This window comes from Brassica napus, chromosome C6, assembly GCF_020379485.1.
Source record: "Brassica napus cultivar Da-Ae chromosome C6, Da-Ae, whole genome shotgun sequence".
Classification (NCBI taxonomy): domain Eukaryota; kingdom Viridiplantae; phylum Streptophyta; class Magnoliopsida; order Brassicales; family Brassicaceae; genus Brassica; species Brassica napus.
In genome coordinates, this window is record NC_063449.1 from 47,893,751 (window position 1) to 47,916,704 (window position 22,954).

General features: G+C 37.0%; 6 protein-coding genes across 9 annotated transcripts; 2 read left to right on the plus strand and 4 right to left on the minus strand.

Moving 5' to 3' along the window:
• Positions 1 to 944: 944 nt before the first annotated feature.
• On the minus strand, positions 945 to 4,682 carry LOC106430760 (sister chromatid cohesion protein PDS5 homolog D-like). 2 transcript variants are annotated; one of them, XM_022704906.2, is made up of 12 exons: positions 4,381 to 4,682; positions 3,958 to 4,161; positions 3,705 to 3,886; positions 3,487 to 3,613; positions 3,210 to 3,407; positions 2,507 to 3,133; positions 2,315 to 2,413; positions 2,154 to 2,227; positions 2,038 to 2,089; positions 1,849 to 1,935; positions 1,714 to 1,763; positions 945 to 1,630 (listed from the first exon to the last, which is right to left on the minus strand). In XM_022704906.2, the coding sequence occupies exons 1-12, from the start codon at positions 4,483 to 4,485 to the stop codon at positions 1,177 to 1,179; spliced, it is 2,259 nt and encodes a 752-aa protein (XP_022560627.2). In that variant the 5' UTR covers positions 4,486 to 4,682; the 3' UTR covers positions 945 to 1,176. The 2 variants fall into 2 exon arrangements, with proteins under 2 accessions (XP_022560627.2, XP_013727010.2); XM_013871556.3 differs by having other exon boundaries at positions 2,315 to 2,416.
• Positions 4,683 to 5,725: 1,043 nt separating this feature from the next.
• Positions 5,726 to 7,013, minus strand: LOC106430762 (probable CCR4-associated factor 1 homolog 6). 2 transcript variants are annotated; one of them, XM_013871558.3, is made up of 2 exons: positions 6,766 to 7,013; positions 5,726 to 6,676 (listed from the first exon to the last, which is right to left on the minus strand). In XM_013871558.3, the coding sequence occupies exon 2, from the start codon at positions 6,602 to 6,604 to the stop codon at positions 5,777 to 5,779; it is 828 nt and encodes a 275-aa protein (XP_013727012.1). In that variant the 5' UTR covers positions 6,605 to 6,676; positions 6,766 to 7,013; the 3' UTR covers positions 5,726 to 5,776. The 2 variants fall into 2 exon arrangements, with proteins under 2 accessions (XP_013727012.1, XP_022560804.1); XM_022705083.2 differs by having other exon boundaries at positions 5,726 to 6,644; positions 6,766 to 6,908.
• A 361-nt stretch (positions 7,014 to 7,374) lies between these two features.
• LOC106430763 lies at positions 7,375 to 9,037 on the minus strand. The gene is made up of 3 exons (XM_048761642.1): positions 8,809 to 9,037; positions 8,246 to 8,394; positions 7,375 to 8,175 (listed from the first exon to the last, which is right to left on the minus strand). Exons 2-3 carry the CDS (start codon positions 8,366 to 8,368, stop codon positions 7,687 to 7,689), a joined length of 612 nt encoding a protein of 203 aa, XP_048617599.1. The 5' UTR covers positions 8,369 to 8,394; positions 8,809 to 9,037; the 3' UTR covers positions 7,375 to 7,686.
• An 87-nt stretch (positions 9,038 to 9,124) lies between these two features.
• Positions 9,125 to 11,950, minus strand: LOC106430761 (GTP-binding protein 4). 2 transcript variants are annotated; one of them, XM_013871557.3, is made up of 13 exons: positions 11,718 to 11,950; positions 11,488 to 11,636; positions 11,271 to 11,394; positions 11,131 to 11,195; positions 10,927 to 11,040; positions 10,768 to 10,842; positions 10,472 to 10,582; positions 10,257 to 10,370; positions 10,097 to 10,168; positions 9,987 to 10,023; positions 9,794 to 9,906; positions 9,441 to 9,650; positions 9,125 to 9,360 (listed from the first exon to the last, which is right to left on the minus strand). In XM_013871557.3, exons 1-13 carry the CDS (start codon positions 11,809 to 11,811, stop codon positions 9,271 to 9,273), a joined length of 1,368 nt encoding a protein of 455 aa, XP_013727011.1. In that variant the 5' UTR covers positions 11,812 to 11,950; the 3' UTR covers positions 9,125 to 9,270. The 2 variants fall into 2 exon arrangements, with proteins under 2 accessions (XP_013727011.1, XP_022559812.1); XM_022704091.2 differs by having other exon boundaries at positions 11,488 to 11,596; positions 11,718 to 11,776.
• Positions 11,951 to 16,400: 4,450 nt separating this feature from the next.
• On the plus strand, positions 16,401 to 18,254 carry LOC106430774 (aquaporin NIP6-1). Its single transcript, XM_013871577.3, has 5 exons — positions 16,401 to 16,894; positions 16,989 to 17,213; positions 17,473 to 17,667; positions 17,749 to 17,810; positions 17,903 to 18,254. Exons 1-5 carry the CDS (start codon positions 16,652 to 16,654, stop codon positions 18,093 to 18,095), a joined length of 918 nt encoding a protein of 305 aa, XP_013727031.1. The 5' UTR covers positions 16,401 to 16,651; the 3' UTR covers positions 18,096 to 18,254.
• Positions 18,255 to 21,132: 2,878 nt separating this feature from the next.
• On the plus strand, positions 21,133 to 22,399 carry LOC106357421 (zinc finger protein 1). Its single transcript, XM_048761643.1, has one exon. The coding sequence runs from the start codon at positions 21,205 to 21,207 to the stop codon at positions 22,081 to 22,083; it is 879 nt and encodes a 292-aa protein (XP_048617600.1). The 5' UTR covers positions 21,133 to 21,204; the 3' UTR covers positions 22,084 to 22,399.
• The last annotated feature ends 555 nt before the right edge of the window (positions 22,400 to 22,954 follow it).

A 22,954-nucleotide genomic window follows, 5' to 3' on the forward strand; every position in this document is an offset into this window, starting at 1 on the left:
CCAAGGTAAAGAGTTGGTGAATGAAGAAGGAACTATCGGGAATCATATTTGATTTGATTTCTTCTTAAAGGACACTAGAGAATAAGTGGAATAGTTTCAAAGTTGTAGGTGATAAGTGTAAATGCATTCCCATAAAAGGTCAAACAAAATCGTCAACCAAAGGTGTTATGAATCTGACTTCTACTTGCCAAGTGGAAAGCCGTATTTGGTTTGCTTTTTAATTTTAGGAAATTGCCAAATATATTTGAAAACAACAAAATAATTTTTTTAGCAAAATAAAAAAACAAAATAAAATTGCCAATTACTCCAACTATTAAGTTTTTTTTTGGCAGCATCCCTTAAGTTAATAATCCATGTATATGGAGTTCTAGAAGACCTTGATAATAATAAGTTAGTATATTGTACGTACGTTCTTTAAAATCTATATACAAATCTAGGAGTTATGCCTTGTCTTTTGTAGTTTGTTTCTTCTTGGTGTATCATTATCCATTAACTTGGCTTAAACTTATAATCTTATATACCCTAATTAAAAAAAACAAGGGGTGGTGAGAGGTTGAGAATATTGACATTGACGATATTGTACATGAATTAGTGTAACTTAAAGCCAGGGGACCCAACCTGTTTACTAATACGAAAGTTCCCCGGAGCATAAGTCCGTATTTTCAACTAATTAACCAATTAATTTGATGTACTACGTGAAAAACATTTACTATATCTTTTGTTATCATTCTTGACCATTAGATTGTTATTGCATTTTTGATAGCAACTATTTTAAAGAAAAGAAGACTGACAAAAGTAAGACTTTGCAAGCCATCTTTGACACAGTTTAATATTTGGACAAGATGAGTGTCTTATTCAAACCGTGTCCTGTCCCAAGATGGTTGAATGTAATTGAACACACAGAAAATTTCCGAGCGGTTTCTCAATCATTTCGGAATTGAATCTCTCACGTGGAAAAATAACCTTATAACCGAGTGACAAACGTGGCTCTTTATCTAGTAAACAACGATTATGCTTTCCTAAAATACAAATGTCACAAACTCTCAGAGACACAACACAGACCAGGTGACGTCATATCTCTCTAACAGGTTCAGTAAAAATCTAGTAACAAAGATAAATAAAGGAAATAGAGAGTCTAAAGCAAATGGTTTTTGTTCACGACGCATAAAGTCCAATTCAAGAGACCCTCTCTTCATCAGAGTCTTTCTCAGTCTCGGAGAGGCTTGAGCTTTTTGGCACTTTCTCATCAGCCTCAGCCTCTTCCCTCTCTTCTGCTTCGTCCTCCATATCATCTGTTTCTCTCCACTTTGGCTCCTCTTCCGACTCTGAGCCATCTCTCTCACTCTCAACCTCTGGATTTTCAAACTGTTCCTCTTCTTCCTTAGTTTCTGTCTCAGTCACTTTCAGGTTCTCTTCACCTTCTTGCATCTCACTATTATAATACTCATCTTCGCTTTCCTCGTCCACATCTCGGCTCACTTCCTGCTCTGCTTCTCTTCTGCCAGTTTCAGCAGCACTCAACTCTTTCAACGATTTGAGATTCTTCCCTTCCCTTGCTGCCTTTTTCCCAGAATCCTTCTTTGATGATGATTCCACGTTTTTGCTTTTCTTGACTTTCTGCCTCTGCATTCTGCAACAGTCATAACATAAGAGGACTTGTACTTTACACACAGGATCACAATAATGACAGACGCATGATCCGTGTTTACTCACATGTCAAATAAAGGAATGGACTCTGGCAGATCAATCTCCATATCCTCCTCCTAATCGATTTAGGGGGAAATCATTAAGCATTTGCGATTACGCATTCACGAGAAACAAAGAAAGAAAGAAAGAAAGACAGTATACCTCACTGGCAGAAGAGAGGTCCTCAAGTAGCTCCCAGCGTTCTTTATGGAGATGAAGCTCTTCTGATTCTCCATCAGTATATACTACCTGCAAACCAAATGTGTGGGGGAACAAATAAATAATCCATAATTCTAACAGAGGAGCAACAGAATTTGAGTAGCAGATAATCAAAGATTGTATCTCACTCACCTTATGCACCTTCGTACGACCAGAATAAGACTCTATGGCGCCTTCATAAAAACTGCACAGTGAAACACAAATCAACGATTGGAAACAAGAACCTTTCAACTTTCATATGCACTTACGTCTTGTCCAGTGGCCACCAGATATTCACTCTCTTCCCGACCAAATCCGCGCCAGGGCCATTCGTGTCAGAACCCTGTAAAAGAGAAGAGATATATAAATATCAGTTGGTAACAGATATGTGACAATAATATAAAGGCTAAGGCAACAAAGCTTATTATACCACTTCTTTTTTTGCTGTCCGGCTCCTCACTTGAAGGCTCTTTGAAGTTTCTTCAGATTCTTCTGCCAATGGTCTAGCTCCAACTTGAGAAACCTTCTTCTTCTTCAAAAGTCGGTCGAAACATGAGAGATTCAACACATACAGTTTTATGATATATCATTAATTAAAGAAGAGAAATATATGATAATCTACCTTGTCCTTTGATGATTGTGGAACAGGAGTATCCGAAGAAGCACCTTCCAAGTTGTTTTTCTTAGCAGCTGTGCGAGCTGACGATCTTTTTCCACTGGAGTTCACAACTGCCTTCTTTTTCCCGCCCTTCTGGGGCTTTGTCTTCTTCCTTGATTCTCCAATCTCTGTGTCATCTTCTGGTATTTCACGGTTTGATTCTTTCTCAAAATTCTCTTCTTCGTCCCGGAAGCATGATGCCAACTTCTTCAATTTGGGTGAAGAAGGAGAGTCTAAATCATGATCAGTATCCTCCAGCTTAACCCTGCTTCGTTTAACTGAACCCGTCAGAGCCCTACTAGTAGTGGCTGGGGAAGATTCTTTAACCGGAGGTGTTTTCTTTAGAGAATCTCTTTTCCCTGAAAGCCAAGGAATGTCATAGCCTTCCTCAGGGTTCATCAACGAATTTGGTTTCCTTCCTCTCTTCCCTGTAACTCCTACATCTGTTTCCGCATCTCTACTCTCAGACCACACTTGCTTTCCGTTTGATTTCTCATTCTCATTGATTCGTCGAGTTCCATCTCTCGCAGGTCCCTTGGAACTACTTTTAGAACGAGTCTCCTTGCGAGAATGCCCCAAAACCAGTTTGTCCTACATCAAACGAGTTGGTTAAATAAAGATGCTGAAACTCTACAATGAACGAACTCCAAATATAGAGAAAGAATACCTCATTTTCTTTGGTGTCAACAACATTATGAACCTTGGGAGTTTCAAAAACAGTCTGGCATATGGTCGTAACTACTGGAGAATACGCATCCAAGGTGGTCCCTGAAGACTTCAAAGCTTCCATGATGCATGGTTTAAGTTTACGAGCACATCTACTGAGAACCTTCTCCACAAGACTCCAAGCCATTGGTGAAACATTCTAAAACATGAAGACAAATCAAAATCTTAAGTCTGTAGACGGCTAAGAGGATTAACTTGTAAGTAAGAAGAAAGCTCACCTGATTATCTTTTTTGACACTAGCTAATAGAATATCGAGAAACTCCTTGGACACTTCTTCGGTTTCATCTAATACTGTAATCATTATCATCTCCATTGACGAAAACACCACCCGTGGATGATCAGATCTAACAACAGATGCGCACACACACACAGACAAACCAGTTCAGTATATGATCTAAAGAGTTTCTAGAAAATTAGGTTTTGTATTAAATCTACCTTATGAGTCTCAAGAACATGCGAAACATTTGTAGAATGAGGTCATCGCACTCTAGGTCCAGCATGACCAAGCATGATTTGACCTTTGATACATTATCAAGAACAGACTCGGCTTTCTGATAGCTGCGGGAGGATGCATCAGCTAGCTTCTCAAAAGCTTCAATCGTCAACCTGAAGATGTCCTGTGATACAAAAAGAAGCAAGACTTCAAAAGACCATTACAGAGAGTGTCGCTTGAATTTGATTTGTTTACCTTCATCTGATCATCAGTGTAAGGAGCTTCTGGGGCAGTAATCCTGACGATTTCGGTTAAGCAGGAGACAACAGAAACCCTAACATCAGAATCAGGGTGGGTCAAGAGGTCACTTGATACCAAAGCCTTCTTGGTGGGAATCAGGGCGTTTTGCATTGACAAGGGTTGATCTTGCTCCACGTTTCTAAGCAGTGACTCAGTTTCCTACACACGCACATGAATGAATTGAAAATTAGAGATCCAATTCATCGATTTTCAAGTTCGGTATCCTAGAAAGGAGCAAGCTTTCACCAAACAATCCACTAAAAACATTAATCGAGATTTCCTTAGCGGCAAGAAAGGGAAACCCTAATCGCATTTCGAAGAATCTGACCTAACAAAAGACACGACTTTGATGGAAGAAATCAAAAGAGGAAGACGTACATCGAGAAGAGTGAGAAGCTCGTCGGTTGAAGGAAGGGTGAGAAGTCTGTTTCCAGCATCGATGAGTGCTTCAGCAAGGTGGTTCAATCCAACAATAGAAGCCATATTTGTTCTTCTTCTTCCCCCAGAAATTCAAAACCCTAGAAAATAAAACAGAACATCAAACTGTGTCTTAACCCGAAAACACTGTTATCGACCAAACGCTTAGGATCCTCTCATACAAGGAGAGAGAGGGAGAGCTTTCGGGGGGTAAAGGTTGTGACTTGTGAGGTTAAGCGGTGTGTGCTAAACAATTTATATACCCACACCACTAACTCTAATTACAAAACTATAAAGGCAAAGAGATTCATTTTCTTTATAAAAAAAAAAAAATTCAATGAACATTTAGATTGTGTTGAAATCTCAGAATTTGTTACTATAATTACTGAAAACGGAGAAATAATCTATTTAAAAAAAATGAAGGAGGGCTTTAATAGTTGATTTACCAAAAAGTAACTTTCGCTTTTCTTTCTATGACATTTTACTAACAGACATGTTCCCGCCTTCTTTTTCTCTTCGGTAGTATTTGATAAGATAAAGTTGATTACTAGTTTTGATAGGTTTTTGGAATTAGTTAGTATCATAAGACGAACTTAACAAGCCATCCGCAAGACTTACACCAGCCTTATTCACTAAAGGTTTTATTCGCATTTGGAACAGTAAGCAAATTGATGTTATGATCAGCACATACAGCTTTAACAAGCTTTGACATAATCACGTTGGTTATAGTCTTCAACCAAGACACAGCTGAGAGCCACGCGCTTCTCAATCAGTTTTAGCAATTTCATCAAGACACCGTGAGCACGTGACTTCCTAAGAGTCAGCTCAGATCCATGTCCTCTGGGATAGCAGCTGCCTCAGCGACGGGAGGAATAACAGGACCAACCTCATCGCTTCAAACACAAACTTATAGGACTCGTAAGAAACAACTAAGCGTGGACTTTTCTTATAGCCCAAAGGCACAGTGGTATAATTTGTAAGAGGTCGTAAAGGAACATTTTTGCCTTATAAAGCCCAAATCGTGGTCACTAATTACAATATTGGGCCTGAGTAATATCGACTAATGGGTAATGCCGACAAAAGCAATCGTTTATTCAGACAACCAAAACGTTTCCAGTTCAGTTTCTTCACGGTCTTGTAAGAAAAGAAAAAAAACTGGGTTCGAATCAATTTGTTTTAGACACAGATTTCAAGTCTATACAATCCCTCTTCACTTATGATCCTAATTTTCAAAAGTTCTACGAATCTGTGATCATGCAGTGGACACCAGTGTATTCAATACAACCTCATGTAAAAAGAAAAAAAAGATGATAACTTTTAAGGACTTTTTATTTGAATTTTTTATTTTATTTTGATATTAGAGAGCAACCTGACCATTTTCAACACCTAATCCATACAAAACACCAGCATATTTCTGCAAGGGACCAACGAAGAAATTCTCCTTAAGCTTTCTGAAAGTACAAGACGTGAGCAAACTATCCGACCCCGCCTGGTGACAGATCCCAACTCTCTCCACCTCCAGCAACTCCGCCAGCTTGTTCAGCCCCCCGTGGAGGCTGTTGCAGAACTTCATCAGGTGCTTAATATCATACACCGTCGGGAAATAAACGTTGATCAGCTCGAAGAAGCTGGTCTGCGAATCAGGCAGGTTCTTGCACGTGAGGAGCTTCAGCAAGTACCCGAAATCGTATCCGCTGTGGAACGTGACCCAGTGCACGTTCCCGTTCAGCACGATCCCGGAGGACATCAGCAGCTCCGCGAATCGACTCGACTCGATCCCTTGTCGAGTGTTCTTCGCGAAGTCGATCCCTGACTGCTTGAGGAGGTCGATGGAGTCGACGGCGAAGATGTCGGAGTCGAGATCGAACTCGCGGAAGTTGAACTGCCAGATGCAGTATTTGCTGTCGGTGCCGCAGGTGGGGAGGTTGCCCTGCTCGTTGGAGAAGGTGAGGCCGAGCTGGATGATGTTGAGGATGTTGACGTTGAGCTTTAAGGTCTCGTAGTGGTAATCGGCGTTTGATTTGAAGGTTCCGACGGGGCGGACGACGATTCCGGGGAACTCGGTGTCCATGGCGACGTAAGGGAAGTCGTCGACGACTTCGCGGATCAGATCCATTTCCTCCTGGAGGTTATCGCTCCAGACTTCGCGGATTTGAATCGAGTCGTCTTTTAGAAACAGAGACATGGTGGGAGGGAGAATCTAGAGAAAAAAACCTAGAACGGATCTAGAGGTAGACCCGATCCGGTTTCATCAAATCTGCGATTAATCCAATACAATCAAACATTTCAATTTCTAACAGATAAATCGAAAAATCGAAGGAGGAGGTGGTACGGGGGGAATCGAACCTGGTAGATGGAAGAGTAGGCGGCGATTGGATTGGTGGTGGGCTAGGGTTTCAGAGGATGTGGGTGGTGGTGGTGGTGGTTTATCGAAAGGGGTAATTGGTAGGAGAAGAAGTGATATTTATTATTATTAAATCAAACTTTTCTTCATTTTTCTTTTTATTTATTCTTTTACTTTTTTTTTGTTTTCCTGCTATTCTGAATCCGATTTTCTTTTTGTTTCTCAAAAAGTTTTGTTGTTTCTGTTTTCTTAATTAGGATCGCTGCTCATTTCAAGTCGCATTTTTATCATCTTTCTGCATTATTTGCTAAAACAATATTTACCGAAATTCATATTTATAGGAGATGAATATAATTAACCGCTAGGATTTTTACAAACCGTAGTTAAATACACACACAAAAGTCACCGCGAAAGTCTAAAAACTTCGGCTAAATTGTCAATATAACATAATTAAACGGTTAAATCATAAAAAGTTAAAAGACTAATGACCACATTTATCTTCTTCCTTGAGCATCTGCTTCCTGTAGCACAAGAACACGACCAATTGATTTCATTTATATTATTTACAAGTCCATTGATGCAATGCAAACAAGACCAAAGAGCAAACCAGCTGACAAAATTCACTTATTGAAGTTATAATAAGAGACCACAACATAAGTCTTACAATGCTTGCAAACTCGATAATTAAAATAGTGAAGTTTGCTTAGAGAAGTTTTAAATAATTATCGAAAATAATACCTATTGCGAAGAATTATGCTTGAACAATCTCAAGAAGAAAAAAAGTTCAAAACATGAAAGATTGCTGCTAAGACTTCCTATTAACACGCATGCAGTAAGGTTAGTCAGCCTAAACCAATCTCAACTGGAAACTGACGCAAGAGACTCATATTATTGGTATTATCCCATAGTTTGTTTTCATATATTTATTTCCCTTCTTCACTGGTTTTCACAACGAGGAACTGAATCTTCTCTCGAAGTGGAACAAGTAGCTCTGTTAATGTTTTCTCCCTTCCAGCTACATAGTCCCAAGGCTTCAGTTGCACTCCTGTTCGTGTACGTTCTTGTGACTCAGTCCATGCTATCTTAATAGCTTTGTAAAGCTCATCACCATATTTCTCTCTGAGGTCCAGCAGATCCTGCGCCTCCGCTTGTACCCAGTCGTCTTCTCCTTCTCCTTGTTCTGGACCCTCAATGTAAAGCTCCCAAACTCCATTACTGGTTTTGCTTCTCCACTCATTGCACAGAGTTTCAGCCTCAAGTAATGCTCTATCCTTCCTCATTATTTCCTTCTCACGACCATCAGATGGGTTATTGAGACACGCTGCTTCAAACATCTTTGGGTCTAGGTAGCCTGGGACTCTTACTATGTCAACCAATGGGCCTTTCTCTGGAGTATTTAGTTCTGGTAGAGCCTACAAGTTTTAAGAGGGAAAAAAGTGAAACATGATGAGTTTATCTTAAAATGTGTATATATATAGATACCTGCAATATTGTGAACTTTGCACGTATGATCTCTTGATCCCTCTGGAAAAGATCATCCTCAAGACGACTAGTCTTTCGTTTGTAATGCATTATTTTCCTCTGCAATTCATGAACAGCATCCATCTTCTTCTTGGTTTTTTATTTTACTCCTGAAAAAGGCAAGCCAACGGTGTAAAAGCTAAGACTCCCAGAAAGATCATAAGCTAATGGAGAATCCGAAACTATAGGTTCCTGAGAAAGTTCTACGCCGGAAACTGAGAGAATCAGTCATTGGTGATCGTAACATCAATGGCCATACACACACCCAAGAAAAGCAAGATCGTAAATCCAAGAAACACTAGCAATCTTAAGCCTTAGCTTACGAGTTTAAGCACATATCAACTAACTAAGGCTTGAGAACTTTCAGGGGAAACCAACATAATCGAGACGTAAGGAAAGTTTACGAAGGAAAGACGAAACGCTAAGACTTGTGTGACACGGGAATGGGAGAACTACGGCATAATGGAGTCGAGAATGAGCAAGTTGTATTGCCGGAAAGAAACAAAGAAGGATCAAAAACTTACGTGACACGGGAAAGAGAGAATCTTGGTGTGCAGAGAGCGAACCGTGAAAGATAGATTCCCTCTTTAAAACTCTACAACAAAAAATGAAACCTCTAAGTTGCTTGGGAACCAAGTCTTTGAGAGAGGCAGGGGAGGAAAAACAGAGTAAAGCATTTACCTTAAGCCTGTTCTTGCTATTTGACCATCTGGCTAATAGTGTATAATGCTCTCATGAACATACACTATTTATAGATCAAGCCACTCAACTTACTTAAATAGCCAAACAGTTCTAAATTACAAACAAGTTTTCAGTTATTTGAAGTGAAAATGAGTTATATGTCTATAAACAGTTATCAATTATTTAACCTTTGGATATATAATGCATTAACGTATCAATCCTATTAAAGAAACATAAAAACAAAGAAGAAATAGTGAGAAAAAGCTTAAAATGGGTTTTGGTAAAAGGCAAAATCTCTCTCTATTCTAAGAACTAGCAACAGTTGGATCAACTCTCACTTCACTTTTGATCTTCTTCATCTCACTACTCAGTACTTCCTTCACTCTCCTCTTTAGCTGCAAGCCATGTAGAGCACTCAAAACACACACACTTCATTTTATTTAGTCAAATATTTCTGGAAGGGTTAATTACATACCTCACTGAGACCTTGTTCTGTTTTCACTGAGACATGAATTGATCCATCAGGTCCTGTTTCCCTGTACCTAATGGTTTCTGCTTCATCATTACTTGCATCTTCTTTGGCGTAAATCACCGGAGAGCCGCCTCCCAGCAGATCGCATTTGGACACAACATCAATCCACAGGTAATCCTCAAACCTTTCTTTTATTTCTTTATAAATTCGAAACTGCAATGCCCTCAAAACAAATATATATAACATAATCAGACCCCAACTATTTGGCTCACACACATGTTTTGTCTTCTTCAGATCATTTCAAATAATATAACCATATGCACATTAATACACTGAAGCCATAAACAAATGATTACCTGATCAGAAGGAGAAGTCCCACATTCACCAGTTAAATCATGAACATATAGAACCGCGGTTGGAAGATGAGTGAGTACAGCAAGAGTTAGCTTCTCTAGATTATTCCTATCCTCTGCACCAACCCCAATAAAAACAATCAAAACTTGATCAAATATCATAAAACCATGCATCCACAAGAGAACTAGATTTTACCATCACATCTCCTGAGAAGCCCAGGGGTGTCTGTCACCTGCAATACGTAGATACTTAACAATAAAAATCATGAGGAATGTGATTTGACGAAGCAAAGCAAGTAACATTACCTGAAATCGTTGGTAGTTCAAAATGACGTGACCCATCAGAATTCCTCTGGTGGTGAAAGGATAATTGCAAATCTGACAACCAAAAAAAAATCATATAAGGAATAGACACAGTGCAAGTTATTATCAAAATATATATGAAGATTGGGATAATAAGGCAAACCTCAGGCTTCCCTGTTGAAAGAATGCGCACCAAAGATGACTTGCCAACGTTTGGTGCTCCAACAAGGCAAAGAGTTGGCATTTCCAAATCAACAACTGGCATCGCTCTCAATACCTACAAGATGCTTAACTCTCTTCATACAACTCTAACGATTAAGTCAAAGAGATCAAACCACTGGAAGAGAAAAAAAAAAAAAAAAAAAAAAGGCAACAAACTTTAGCTATGCTTAACAATTCATCAACAGCTATTCCTTGTTGCTGGAAAACCAGTTCAAGCTTCTCCACACCTTCGCTCAACCGGTCCTCTGCTTCTCGCTTTGACAACGCCTGCAAACAAAACAGAAGATCTCATTCCTAAAGTGATATATGATAGAATAAGATGGAGCAATGGAATTGTTAAGAAGCTTGTAACGCCTTTAGTATTGAAGTACCAGTTACAACCTATGTGAGATAAACTAAACATGAAAAATACAATTAGCTATTTCTGACAGATAGAACTGAGGATTCTTTACCTTAGCACAGAGGGAAGCATGTTCCTTTCCAACAGATTGTACCTTCTTCCTCAGAGCATCAACTTTTCCTAACACCTAAGAACAACTAAAATTATAAACCAATGCGCTTGAATCAGTTGCAGGGTAATGCGTCTTAGAGGGCATGCATAATAAAGATACCTCCTCGTACTTTCCATCACCAAGAGTCAACTCAATAAGAGACCGCTCATATGGATGCAAGAGTCTCCTCCTTGGAAAACTTTCCATATATCCTTTTAAAGGTAGAGCCAGTTCCTTAAACAAGATAGCAATTTCTGATTTGGTAAGACAACAATCGTTTCAGAATTTCAATGGAACACAGGGAAGGATGCAAAATGAAGTTACTTTCATGAGTGCATCAAGCTGTTTAGCACCTCTATTCCTTTCTCGCTTTGCAATATTAGCAATGCCTGCCAAAATGGATACAAGCTCAGCTCAAGGGTCTGGAACGAATGAATCTGTGAACAAAGGAATCAAGTTACAACCTTTAGTAGGTTGGACTCTTTTGGACTTCCTGAGAGCAGAAGAATACAAATCAATAGATGGCATCACCATGGGGAGTTTTTGAAAAGCTCCCAAACTTTCCTGCACTGGTGGCCCTTGCTTTTCCTGCACAAAAACCAAAACTCTCTTGGTTGGTTAAGTCCCCACAAAAATTGGAACCCAAAGCTCCATACTTGCATTCAAAGGTGGGAACTTTACCGGGGAGGTAGGGGTTTCAATCTGCTTCTGAGTGATGTAGGAAGTGGGCAAGTAGCTTGAAGTGACGACTGGAGAAACAGCTGTCTGAAGATTCCGACACTGACGCAAGGTTGGAGACCAGAAAGTGGGAGACTTTGGAGTGGAGGAGGCTGAAACAAGAGTGAGAGAATAGAGAAGAGGTAACCGGAACGAAACCCAGGGGGGATGAAACAAATCAAGCATTTATTTACCTGTGGAGAAAACGAAAGCTTGTAGATAAAGCTGCGGTGGTGATGCTAAGAGACGCCATTGATTCGGAAACAACAAGCTCGACGCCAATTTCATCGTGCTGATGATTCAGTTGGACAAAATATCTTTGTAGGATTCACGAAATCGAGATTGTCCGTGTACGTCTCATCGTGACTGCTGAGCATCACTTCGATTCAAGCTTAGCTGCTTGTTTTCATATCCTGGAAAGCTTCGGTTTGGTTAAGAACTTGACCCGGCCCACTAAACCTAAACGATGCATTGGGCTTACGAAATATGTGAATTAATGGTCCTTCTATTAATACACTAGATTAAACCTTACTTAATGACTACCGTTCTTAATTGTTTCAGTTTCTTGGTAATTAATTAACTAGGCGGTGCAATAATATTTAAAAAAAAACGTTAATTTTTTTTTGAAAACGAAAATAATAATCAGGAAAAGAACGATACGACTTCTTATCGCTTTACATGCAGAGGTTCCATTAATTAAAAACTTTGTGTGCTTTGAAAATCACAGTTTTAGCTGTCAGACTTTAAAGCAGGGAAGATGAAGCAACCAAGAACATACTAAAAAATGACTTAAATGAAAGCTCATAAGATGAAATATCTAAAAACGTTTTTGAAGAGATGGAGAAAATGAGTGAGGAGCTGTTAAAAGCAATGGAGGTGAAGGACGAAGAGTTCAAGAAAATACTCAATGAGAAGAATGAAGAGTTGGAAGGATTATAGAGGCTATGAACTCGGCACTCTGCATTAAAGAACAGCAAAGCAATATTGAGATTCAAGAAGCATACAAAGAATTGATTAGCGTAATAAAATAAATCTTTTCATGTTCTTGAGTGATATATATATATATATATATATATATATATATATATATGTTTTTATATTTATGTTTTTATTGGATTTCCACATGTAATTCTCTTCTCTTTTTTTTTCTGCAGGGAATGAGAGATTTATCCGGTGGTAGATAACGATAGGAGTAAAGATGATTGGCCAAGTTGATGATAAGTCATTCGTTAAATCATTCGAAAAGATATTCAGTGATAAAGTCATTCTGTTGGAACAAGCTGCTGGGCTTGTCTCCAAATGGCAGGAAGAAGTCTATAATGCAGCATGGTACCCATTCAAATTCGTTGGGACTGGAGATGGAATGAAGGCTTTCTATGTCACTTGCTCCATTCATATTATTTCATAGTATTCATTTTGTACATGTCTTTTTTTGGTTATTGGTAACATGTGGGTCATTTTGCAGGAAATAGTGGATGATGAAGATGAGAAACTGAAGAATTTGAGCGAAGAGTTTGGAGAAGACGTGAAGAACTCAGTGAAGATAGCACTCAAGGAACTGAATGAGTTTAACCCAAGTGGCCGGTATGCAGTTCCAACGCTTTGGAATTTTGCACATGGAAGAGAAGCCACACTCAAAGAAGGAATTAAATGGTATGTACAATATCAGACATCTCAAACTCAGACGAACTTAAATGGTATGTACAATATCTTTTGCAAATTATTCTGTTAATCACACATAAATTTAGGGATGTGTTATTTTCATCTTTTTTAGCGTTGCATATTTTCACATAACTGATGTTATTACTCTGCTGGCTTGTTCTTGTCTTACATGAGTCAGGATGATCAATGAATGATGGAATTGAGAAGGAAGGATTGTCAAGGCTTGTTATTCAATATTTCTCAATTTGTTTTCAAGTAACATAAGGACTATTAATCCATCGGTTGTCCTCTCTTGAATTTTATGTTAAACTTATTTCTTATCGTTTAAGCTCATTGTTTTGGTAATATGTTTTTCTTTGTGACTTACTAACGAAAATGTTCGTTAGGCATATAAATATAATAGCGCAACTAGATTTTGACCCGCGCTTTCAAAGCGCGGGTTTATTTTTGTTTTTTTTTTCAATTGACAAATATTTAGTAAACACAAATTAATTTGGTATAACTCTGATAAATTAATTTTATTATGGGGTTAATATTTTAATTAAAAAATTATATACTTTTAATAAAAATTTATACTTTTCAATAAAAAAAATCAATTATTTTTATGAATGCTTAAATTATATTAAGAAAAGAAAAAAATAATAATTAAGAATAGTTGAAAAAAAATTATTTGAACTTGGACTCAATGGTCCAAAGGGAAAAAAAAAGTGAGAATTGAATCTGATTTTTTAATAGGCCCAAATGGTCCAAGAGAGATTTGATTTGGGCTGGATCCAAAAATAATGACCGAATATAAATTTGTTATTAATATTACTTAATTGCCCTTAATGAAATATGCAATGTTAGTGAAAGAAACATGCCCCTAAGGTAATTATGACAATAGTATCCTGCTTTAATAGTATAGATACAATAAAATGTAAATCAATTGAGTTGGAGAATATCATACATTCATACTAGGCCCAATAACATGTATAAGACACGTTAATTTTGTATACTGTTTTTTGATATGTTCTTGAAAATATCAGATCTTGATTAACAAAAAAAATTGCGGAATTTCAAATACTTTAACACAATTTTTTTGTATATCAAAAATACAAGAGAATCGGTGTAACATCTTATACTCTGAAACAAAGGTTTTGATTTATTTATTTTGTTGTTCAGAATGTAGGGTTTGAATTTTTTTTCAAAAAAAAAAAATGTAGGGTTTGAATTTCTGCATTGTTTTACATAAGTGACAACAGCGTTTCCCAAAATGAGTAATGCATGGAAGAGTTTATTTGGGACGAAAATAATGATTACTAATTTTTCCAATCCAATAATCGAACACAATAATGAGATCACATTTTCTGTTTGACACCACTATTGTCACGCTTGCTTTAATTGTGTGGCTTAAAAATAACAGTCTCGCGACGAGTTTCATGTTATACTATAACGTTTCTTTTCTTTTGTCCGACTTAAAAAACTTATATAAGTTTCTCTTTCTAAGTTTTAGGCGAGTATGGCAGAATATACCACAATATTTTGTGATTTCATACAACATACAGTGGTTTATGTACATCCATACAGATAAATATTATCAGAAAGAGTTGAGTCCCACATCATAAACGCTGATTAAAAGTTTTAAACATCATGTCAATTATGCTAATCAAACAAATTGAGAAACAGAAAGGAGAAGACAAAATAAGACTCAACGACTACAGTGAAGTGAGCCAGCTATTTTATTTTCTTAAAGAAACAGAAAATTAAGAAAAAATATGGAATAAAGTTGACCAGTTCATGGTAGCCACGATTAGTGAGGGACAAAATTATTTAGACCGAACTTTTTGACAATTTTTCTCGACCCTACAACATTTCTATCTAGACTCTTCTTCCTCCTCTCCTTTACACTTTGAAACATCCCCTTCAATATCATATCAATTGTCTCCCATTCAGTTTATGTGCATTCTTTCATACGCAAGCAAGCAATCAAAATAATTACTCCTAATTCATTTTCACTAGCACTTTAATTAACACACACGCACTATATATCATATATGCTAGTGCGAAGATATAGTAGGATTTTGCATATGAAAGTAATATAATTAATCAGAGAACTACTGCAAAATAGAGAGTAACGAAACTGAATTAGGGAATACGGTTAGAAGTTAGAACTAAAAAAGTTCATCTTTAATACAAACATCGTATTATATATATCTGTAGAATCTCTGCGATGTGACGTTGGGATTTAGAACAAACAGTCGCTTCACCATCTTTGAACGGTTCTGAATTGTTCATCCACTCCAAACAATCCAACGCGACCACATTCATTGACACACAGAGTTTTCATATATATATATATATATATGATTATATCTGATTATTCAGTGTTACCACATATATTCGATGAGCCAATGTGATTTAGCTTTAAGGGAATGGACGAAATTTAAATGGTTATCTTAGTCCTATGCGGTATAGATTCTTCGGATGTATAGACCTATAGTTGTACCTATAGTTTATAAAACTTTACAAATAGTAGGTAATGTACAGTTAGGGATAAAAAACATACTTAGACAAGTTATATATGCGAATAAGGGACTACAAACTTATTCTTTGGAGAAGGCTTTCACTCTCACATTGTTCGGTATGGCCCGAGATGGCCTCACAATCATCAGAGTAGGCGGCACAGTTATATATCAAGTCTTTTCACTGAGCCGAATCTTTTTGATCTCCTTCTTCTTCACTCTTTGTGTGAAGTTTTTTTCACACTCTATGAAGTTGTTTAGTTTTTCGCTTGTAAGATATTGCCTTCTTCTGTCATCTTTATTATCATAGAATTTATTTTCGATTAGCAATAAACAAGTGTTAAAAGAAACAAACGTATTCCTTGGAGGAAAAACTTTTTTGTTGCATGCATCAAATATTTATCCAAAAAGATTAAAAAAGAAGGAAAAAAGAGTCGATTATGACAATGAAAGGTTAGGAACCATCGCTTTTATAATCATTCTCTTTGCTAAACAACTTACAGCCACACACAAACACCCAAGTATTCGATTCTCATGGTGAATAACAATGTTAAGCAAATAATGCATGTTCAGAGAGAAAGCGATCTACAATGATTCATTCATGCTTAAAGCTTCTTTAACACATTACGATACATGTATCATGTACGTAGAGATATAAAAAAACATGGTACACGACCCATTCTCATAAAGATAGCAACATTTCATGTTATGCTGAGAGTCTTTCTTAAGACACATGGATTAAAATTGAGGAGTACCAACCCACTCACTCACTCCAAACCAAAAAAAAAAAATCATCTCTTTTGGATCCCTTCACTCATAAGTCAACTCTCATATATTATATTTTCTCCTATAAATAGCCTGCGCATCCTCTTCATCCCTATACCACACACAACAATAAAAAAAAAAGAAAAAACAATCTATATCCTCAAACATCCTATCTCTCCATCTCTCTCTTTCTCTCCAATATGGATCACGAGGAAATACCATCAATGCCCTCAACACCGGCGACAACGCCGGGAACTCCAGGAGCACCGCTCTTTGGAGGTTTTGAAGGAAAGAGGAATGGACATAATGGTAAATACACACCAAAGTCAATTCTAAAAAGCTGCAAATGCTTCAATGTTGACAATGAATGGGCACTTGAAGATGGAAGACTCCCTCCAGTCTCTTGCGCTCTCCCTCCTCCTAACGTCTCCCTCTACCGTAAGGTACATGTTCATACAAACTAAACTTGTTACCCTTCCATATATAAGCACATCAATTAAAGATGCATTCATTTTACTAATATGCATATGTTTACAGTTGGGAGCAGAGTTTGTTGGGACATTGATACTGATCTTCGCCGGAACAGCCACGGCGATTGTCAATCAGAAGACAGATGGAGCGGTCACGCTTATAGGATGTGCTGCCTCGGCTGGTCTTGCCGTTATGATCGTTATATTATCGACCGGTCACATCTCCGGGGCACATCTCAACCCGGCTATCACCATTGCATTTGCTGCTCTTAAACACTTCCCTTGGAAACATGTCAGTTACTTTTTCTTTACTTCTTTTACTACATTTTTTGGATGTTACTGACAAAACGTCAGTTACTTCAATTTAATTTCTTTTATAAAATTTTGGATGTTACTGAGAAACACGTGAGCATGCACATGCACACGCAACACATATGGGTTAATTAAGATATACTATAAAATTTGATAATTCAAAGCGATTTGTTATTTTTAGTTATTTGGAATGTTATTTGTTAGTGACTAAAGTAATTAAATGTGTAAAAAAAAAATAGGTGCCGGTGTATATCGGAGCGCAGGTGATGGCGTCGTTGTGTGCGGCGTTTGCACTGAAAGCAGTGTTTGAACCAACGATGAGCGGTGGCGTAACGGTGCCAACGGTGGGTCTCAGCCAAGCTTTCGCTTTGGAGTTCATAATCAGCTTCAACCTTATGTTTGTTGTCACTGCCGTGGCCACCGACACTAGAGCTGTAAATATACACTAAACACTAAAATCTTAAAAGAACAAAACAGTTGAAACACGTCTGAAAATCAAAAATATAAAATGACAGGTGGGAGAGTTGGCGGGAATAGCCGTAGGAGCAACGGTCATGCTTAACATACTCATAGCTGGGTAAAATCACTCAGTAGACGGATCTAAGTCACATTTGTCTTCTTGTTTCTTACATAGATATATGATTATGTTTTGTTGATCATGATAAACAGACCAGCAACTTCTGCGTCAATGAATCCAGTAAGAACACTAGGTCCAGCCATTGCAGCAAACAATTACAGAGCCATTTGGGTTTACCTTACTGCCCCAATTCTTGGAGCGTTGATCGGAGCAGGAACATACACGATCGTGAAGCTGCCAGAGGAAGATGAAGCACCCAAAGAGAAGCGGAGCTTCAGGAGATGATCCATTATAAATATTCAAATCCCATTCGCCATGTGTTCTCTGTTTGCATCACTATGTGTATAATATAATCTCTGACAGCAGAGAATATATCATTATAATATAACCTCTGAATCCAAAAATATTGCGAATGCTTTTTCTTTATAAATCAAAATTGCAATATTGTTTGCCTCATACATATACCAAAGTAGCTTGCAATTATATCGATTTCTCCTGACTGCTTCTAGTTCATTTTGCTGATGAGATCATTGGTCTTGTCTTCGCGGTTTCCAGTATCTCCTCTGTCGTTGAAAACTTGTTTCTTACCATGCAAGACACCAGCCTTGGGCTTGTTGAAAGGGTCCCTAGAATCACATAACTTCTCTGAAATGATCATCAACCGTTGCTATCTCATTCACAAGATGTTCTATGCAAAAGATAATATTGTGTTCTCCTAGTGCCTAGGGTGAAAACAGAAGCTGGAATAATTAAGAACACCATGGAGTAAGCTCTCTTGTACATTGAATAGGAAACAAGAGGAACAGGATTGCTGATCTAGGCCTAACTCACACCCAAAAACTAGCTCAAGAGTGGAGGATTGCTACATCACATATATATTTCCCAAGGATGCACATCTTAAACGATGTGGGACATCTAATACCCTCTATTCTTGTGTGTCCCTTTTTGAATATGAGGTCCTTAACGTTCTTTTCATTCGGGTATATATCTACAAGAATGGCAAAACATTGGCTAAACTCAGAGCTCATAACGGAGTAAATAATGTCAAAACAAAGGTTAGACTCAAAGGTCATTACAGATTCAATCAAGCAATAGCATGGAAAATATAATGTTTCACTATTGAAAGATGATTATCTTTCACTTTGAGAAGCTTTTGAAACAAACAGTCAGTTGCTCTGGCAAAGACACCTGTAAACGTGTTTCTTTGTTGCAAACTGTTAAGAACCTTCGTGGTCTTTGGGTGTATATTCTTCTTGCTGGGAAGAGGGAGGGATCATGAGGACACTTTCAGAGATGAAACAAGAGTAAAAAAGACCAAGTGAAGTGGAAAAGGAAAACCATTGGAGGATATCAATCGCCCTTGCGTGCGTATGATGAAAACGAGGTTTGAATTAATCGGTGGAGGAGGTGACTTTGGCCTCTTAATCCTTAGCTTCATCCGGCAAAGATCTAGTTCCTAAAGGCAAAGTATGATATAACTGTAACTTAGTTTCTAAGATGTAGAAACAGTCTTATAGAAGCAGAATCAGAGCTTGGAGTTTATATAAATGGACAAGGACACCCAAAAATGTTAAAAAGGTTTTTGAATGAGAGTAGCCCATTTGCCTTTGAATGACTTGTGCAAAACCATATATGAACTTATGGCTCATTTGCCTTTGAATGAGAGAGTAGCCCATTGTTTCGTGATATAGGAACAGGGAGGGATGATGGGCTTATATAAATGTTAAAAAGGTCAATCATATGAAGAAGAAAAACTATTAGACTGTTTTGATTACTAAGTATGCAGTTTTAGACAAACTATGCTTCTATTAAACATGGATGTTCTTTCTTTCTTTTTTTCTTTTTCCTTTTTCTTGGGGATAATAAAGAATGAGAGGGTGGTCCATATATCTTTGGGGTGTGGAGGTTGGACCGACAAGGTAATCTAGGAGGAGATATACTGTCTAAATTGATTAGACGAAGCAAACATAAAAACAAAATACATCACCTCACAAGTCACTATGATGAAACAAAAGATGTACTTTTGTAACTAAAGCTGGATGGTTTCTATTTTCCAGCAGATGAATGTTTTTTATTTTAAAAAGAAATCAGTAAATAGATGTTGGGGAATCATATGTTGGTGATAAGATCACATTTTAATGCACTGTCGATTGAACCGGTATGACCAGTTCGTAACTTGATTGTCTTACTATGTCTAAAGATCGCACTTACTTGTTGTTTCTACTAACAATGAACTCGTAATATTATTTACTGCAGAACAAAGCTTTAAGATTTCAAATGTATATTATATCATCAACTGAGATTGTCTTTAATGTTAGTATAAATCTACGTATGTATATAAACCATCAATATTTTAATTTATTAATTAGTACATTACTACAGTTAAAAACAATCATATATCTCAAGAAATAGATTTTTTTTTAATACTAAAAATGTAGGTATCGTAAGTAAAAAATAAAAAGTTCAGATGTTCCATATCATAATCATAATTTGCTTAACCTAGAATGAGTGGTTTCATGGTAAAAAGACAACAAAAAAAAACAAGCAATTTATACGTTATCAACATCTTCGCACTGAAGCATACGGTATTACGATGTGAAGCAGTGGTGATAAAGAACTTGAAATTTCGAAAGACAAAAAAGTCTTGAAAGGTTCGATAGGATAGTTACTGGAAGAAAGCAATTCAGAAGTCATTTCATCCAGTAGCTAGATTAAAGGGCATTTACAATAGAGAACTAAGAGAAGCTCGATTAAAGACATTCTCCAACATCTATGAATCGAATCTCATATCATTTGTTCTTTTTGTTAGATTAACCTTGGTGGATGGTTCTGTAAGTTAACGAGAACGAATGTATGATATAATATAAACAATGATTAATGACATTTTTATGTGATTTTGATGTGCGTGTTTTTTGGTTTTGGACATTCGACCGAAAACGGGAGAATGGGTTAAAATATTTGAGACGAAAGTGATTGTCGGGGAAATCTGATTGGCTTCATAATCCTTGTCCAAAGTGCTAACTTACCTAACACTTAAACAAATAAAGACAGCTTCTTCATTTGGGTTTTTGAATCAAACGTCTCACCTAAACCCTAGATGAATGGAACTACCTACGTACATACTGTATAGTGTATATATATGTTTATGATTCTAAAAAGAAACGTTTTATAACGAACAAAAAATATAAGAAAATTAGAAAAAGAAAGAGAGAAACAAGATGGCAACTGTCAACAAAGACAAACTCATTTGATAAAGATAGAGCTACTTATGGTATTTATTACAATAGGTATAACATGAAATCATGAACACTCATTATTCATGTTCCCAAATATATCAATAATTTCAAATTATTACAACATTAATTTTTTCTAGTGTCTACTACTATACGGTTACATGTGCGGCTCTGTAGCTCTAGGTCAGATTGCACACATCAAAAGTGTCCTCTTTTCTTTAAACATCATTCACTTTTTAAAAAAGGTCACATGTCCCTCCAGTTCCATAAATAGAACTCACACTTCACTTCCCACGACCACATCACTTAGCATAACATCTATATCAAACTTTTATTTTCCTTCTCTTTATATACTATCTGTAGGCTATACACACAAAGTATACATGGATCCTTCCATCAAAGGAGATCAAGAAATGTTAAAAATCAAGAAACGATGTTATCAAGATCTTGAGTTAGGTTTGACCCTTTTGCCACGTGGTACGACTTCATCAGAACTCAATCTCATCGATTCTTTCAAAACCAGCTCATCATCGACTTCTCATCATCATCCTAACCGTCACGAACATTTGGAAGATCCAAGAACGTTCTCGTGCAATTATTGTCAAAGAAAGTTCTATAGCTCACAAGCACTAGGCGGCCACCAAAACGCTCATAAACGCGAACGTACCTTAGCCAAACGCGGACACTACTACAAGATGAGTCTCTCCTCCTCCTCCTCTCCTTCTTCAGCGTTTGCGTTTGGCCACGGTTCAGTCAGCAGATTCGCGAGCATGGCATCGTTACCGTTACATGGCTCGCCGAGTAACAGATCAACGCTAGGGATTCATGCTCATTCAACGATCCATAATCCTTATCTAGGAAGACAAACAGCGAGTTTAAGCCATGTTTTCAAACAGAGCGTTCACCAGAAACCAGACATGGGAAAGGTGATGCCGGAGAAATTTCACATTGAAGTCGCCAACAGTAACATTGAATATTTCAAGAGCAAGCAAGAAGATCATAATCAGTTTAACAAGATTGACTTGACCCTTAAGCTATGATCTATTAATTGTCATCTTGTTTTAGTCTTTATTATAACTTTTCGGTTTTTTACTATCTTTTGATTATTACCTTTGTTTGATATAATGATTGACTGCAGGATGTGGTAGAGTTTCATCAATTAAGCTGTGCCTTTTTTACTTGATATATTGTTGTGTAGTTCAATATTTGAGGTCTATTTTAAGCCTATGTAGTACAATACTCAAAACTTGTATTAATTTGTATTACGGAGAAAGTGATAGCCATTCCACATATATTATTAGACTGGTGTAACTATCATAGTAAGAAAATATGTATAATCATATTCATAGTGAAGAATATGTCATCTTTTAAGTTCAAGTGAGAGTAACCCTACATAATAAAGTGTGTATCCAAAATGAGAATTACAAAAAAAATTGTGGAGTATGTCACCGAAAGAACCAAAACATGTCCTACGTTATACGCATTATTGCCCACTAAATTGTCACCAATTTATTAGGCGTGAACTGACTTTAGTCAATCAACTGATAGAATGCAATATGAAATAGTATATATATATATATATATAATGTATACAATAAACTATAGTATAGTGGATTATTTTATATGGTATTAATAGACAATATGGCTCTTAATGGTAACAGCGGGTTGAGTGGTGCGGGACAAACGGATTGGTTAGTGCGGTGCGGTTTAAGTGTGGTTTGTGTTAGAAAAACGCATACTGCGGGACAAGTGCGGTTTGTCTAAAATAAGCGGTTAAAATAAAGTATGAATGGTGACATGTATGATAAATAATGTAACTGCGGGATACATATAATATTTTTATATTTTACAAACTAAAATATCAGTGATAATAATATAATTTTTAAAAATACAAATTTTATTTAAAAGTTA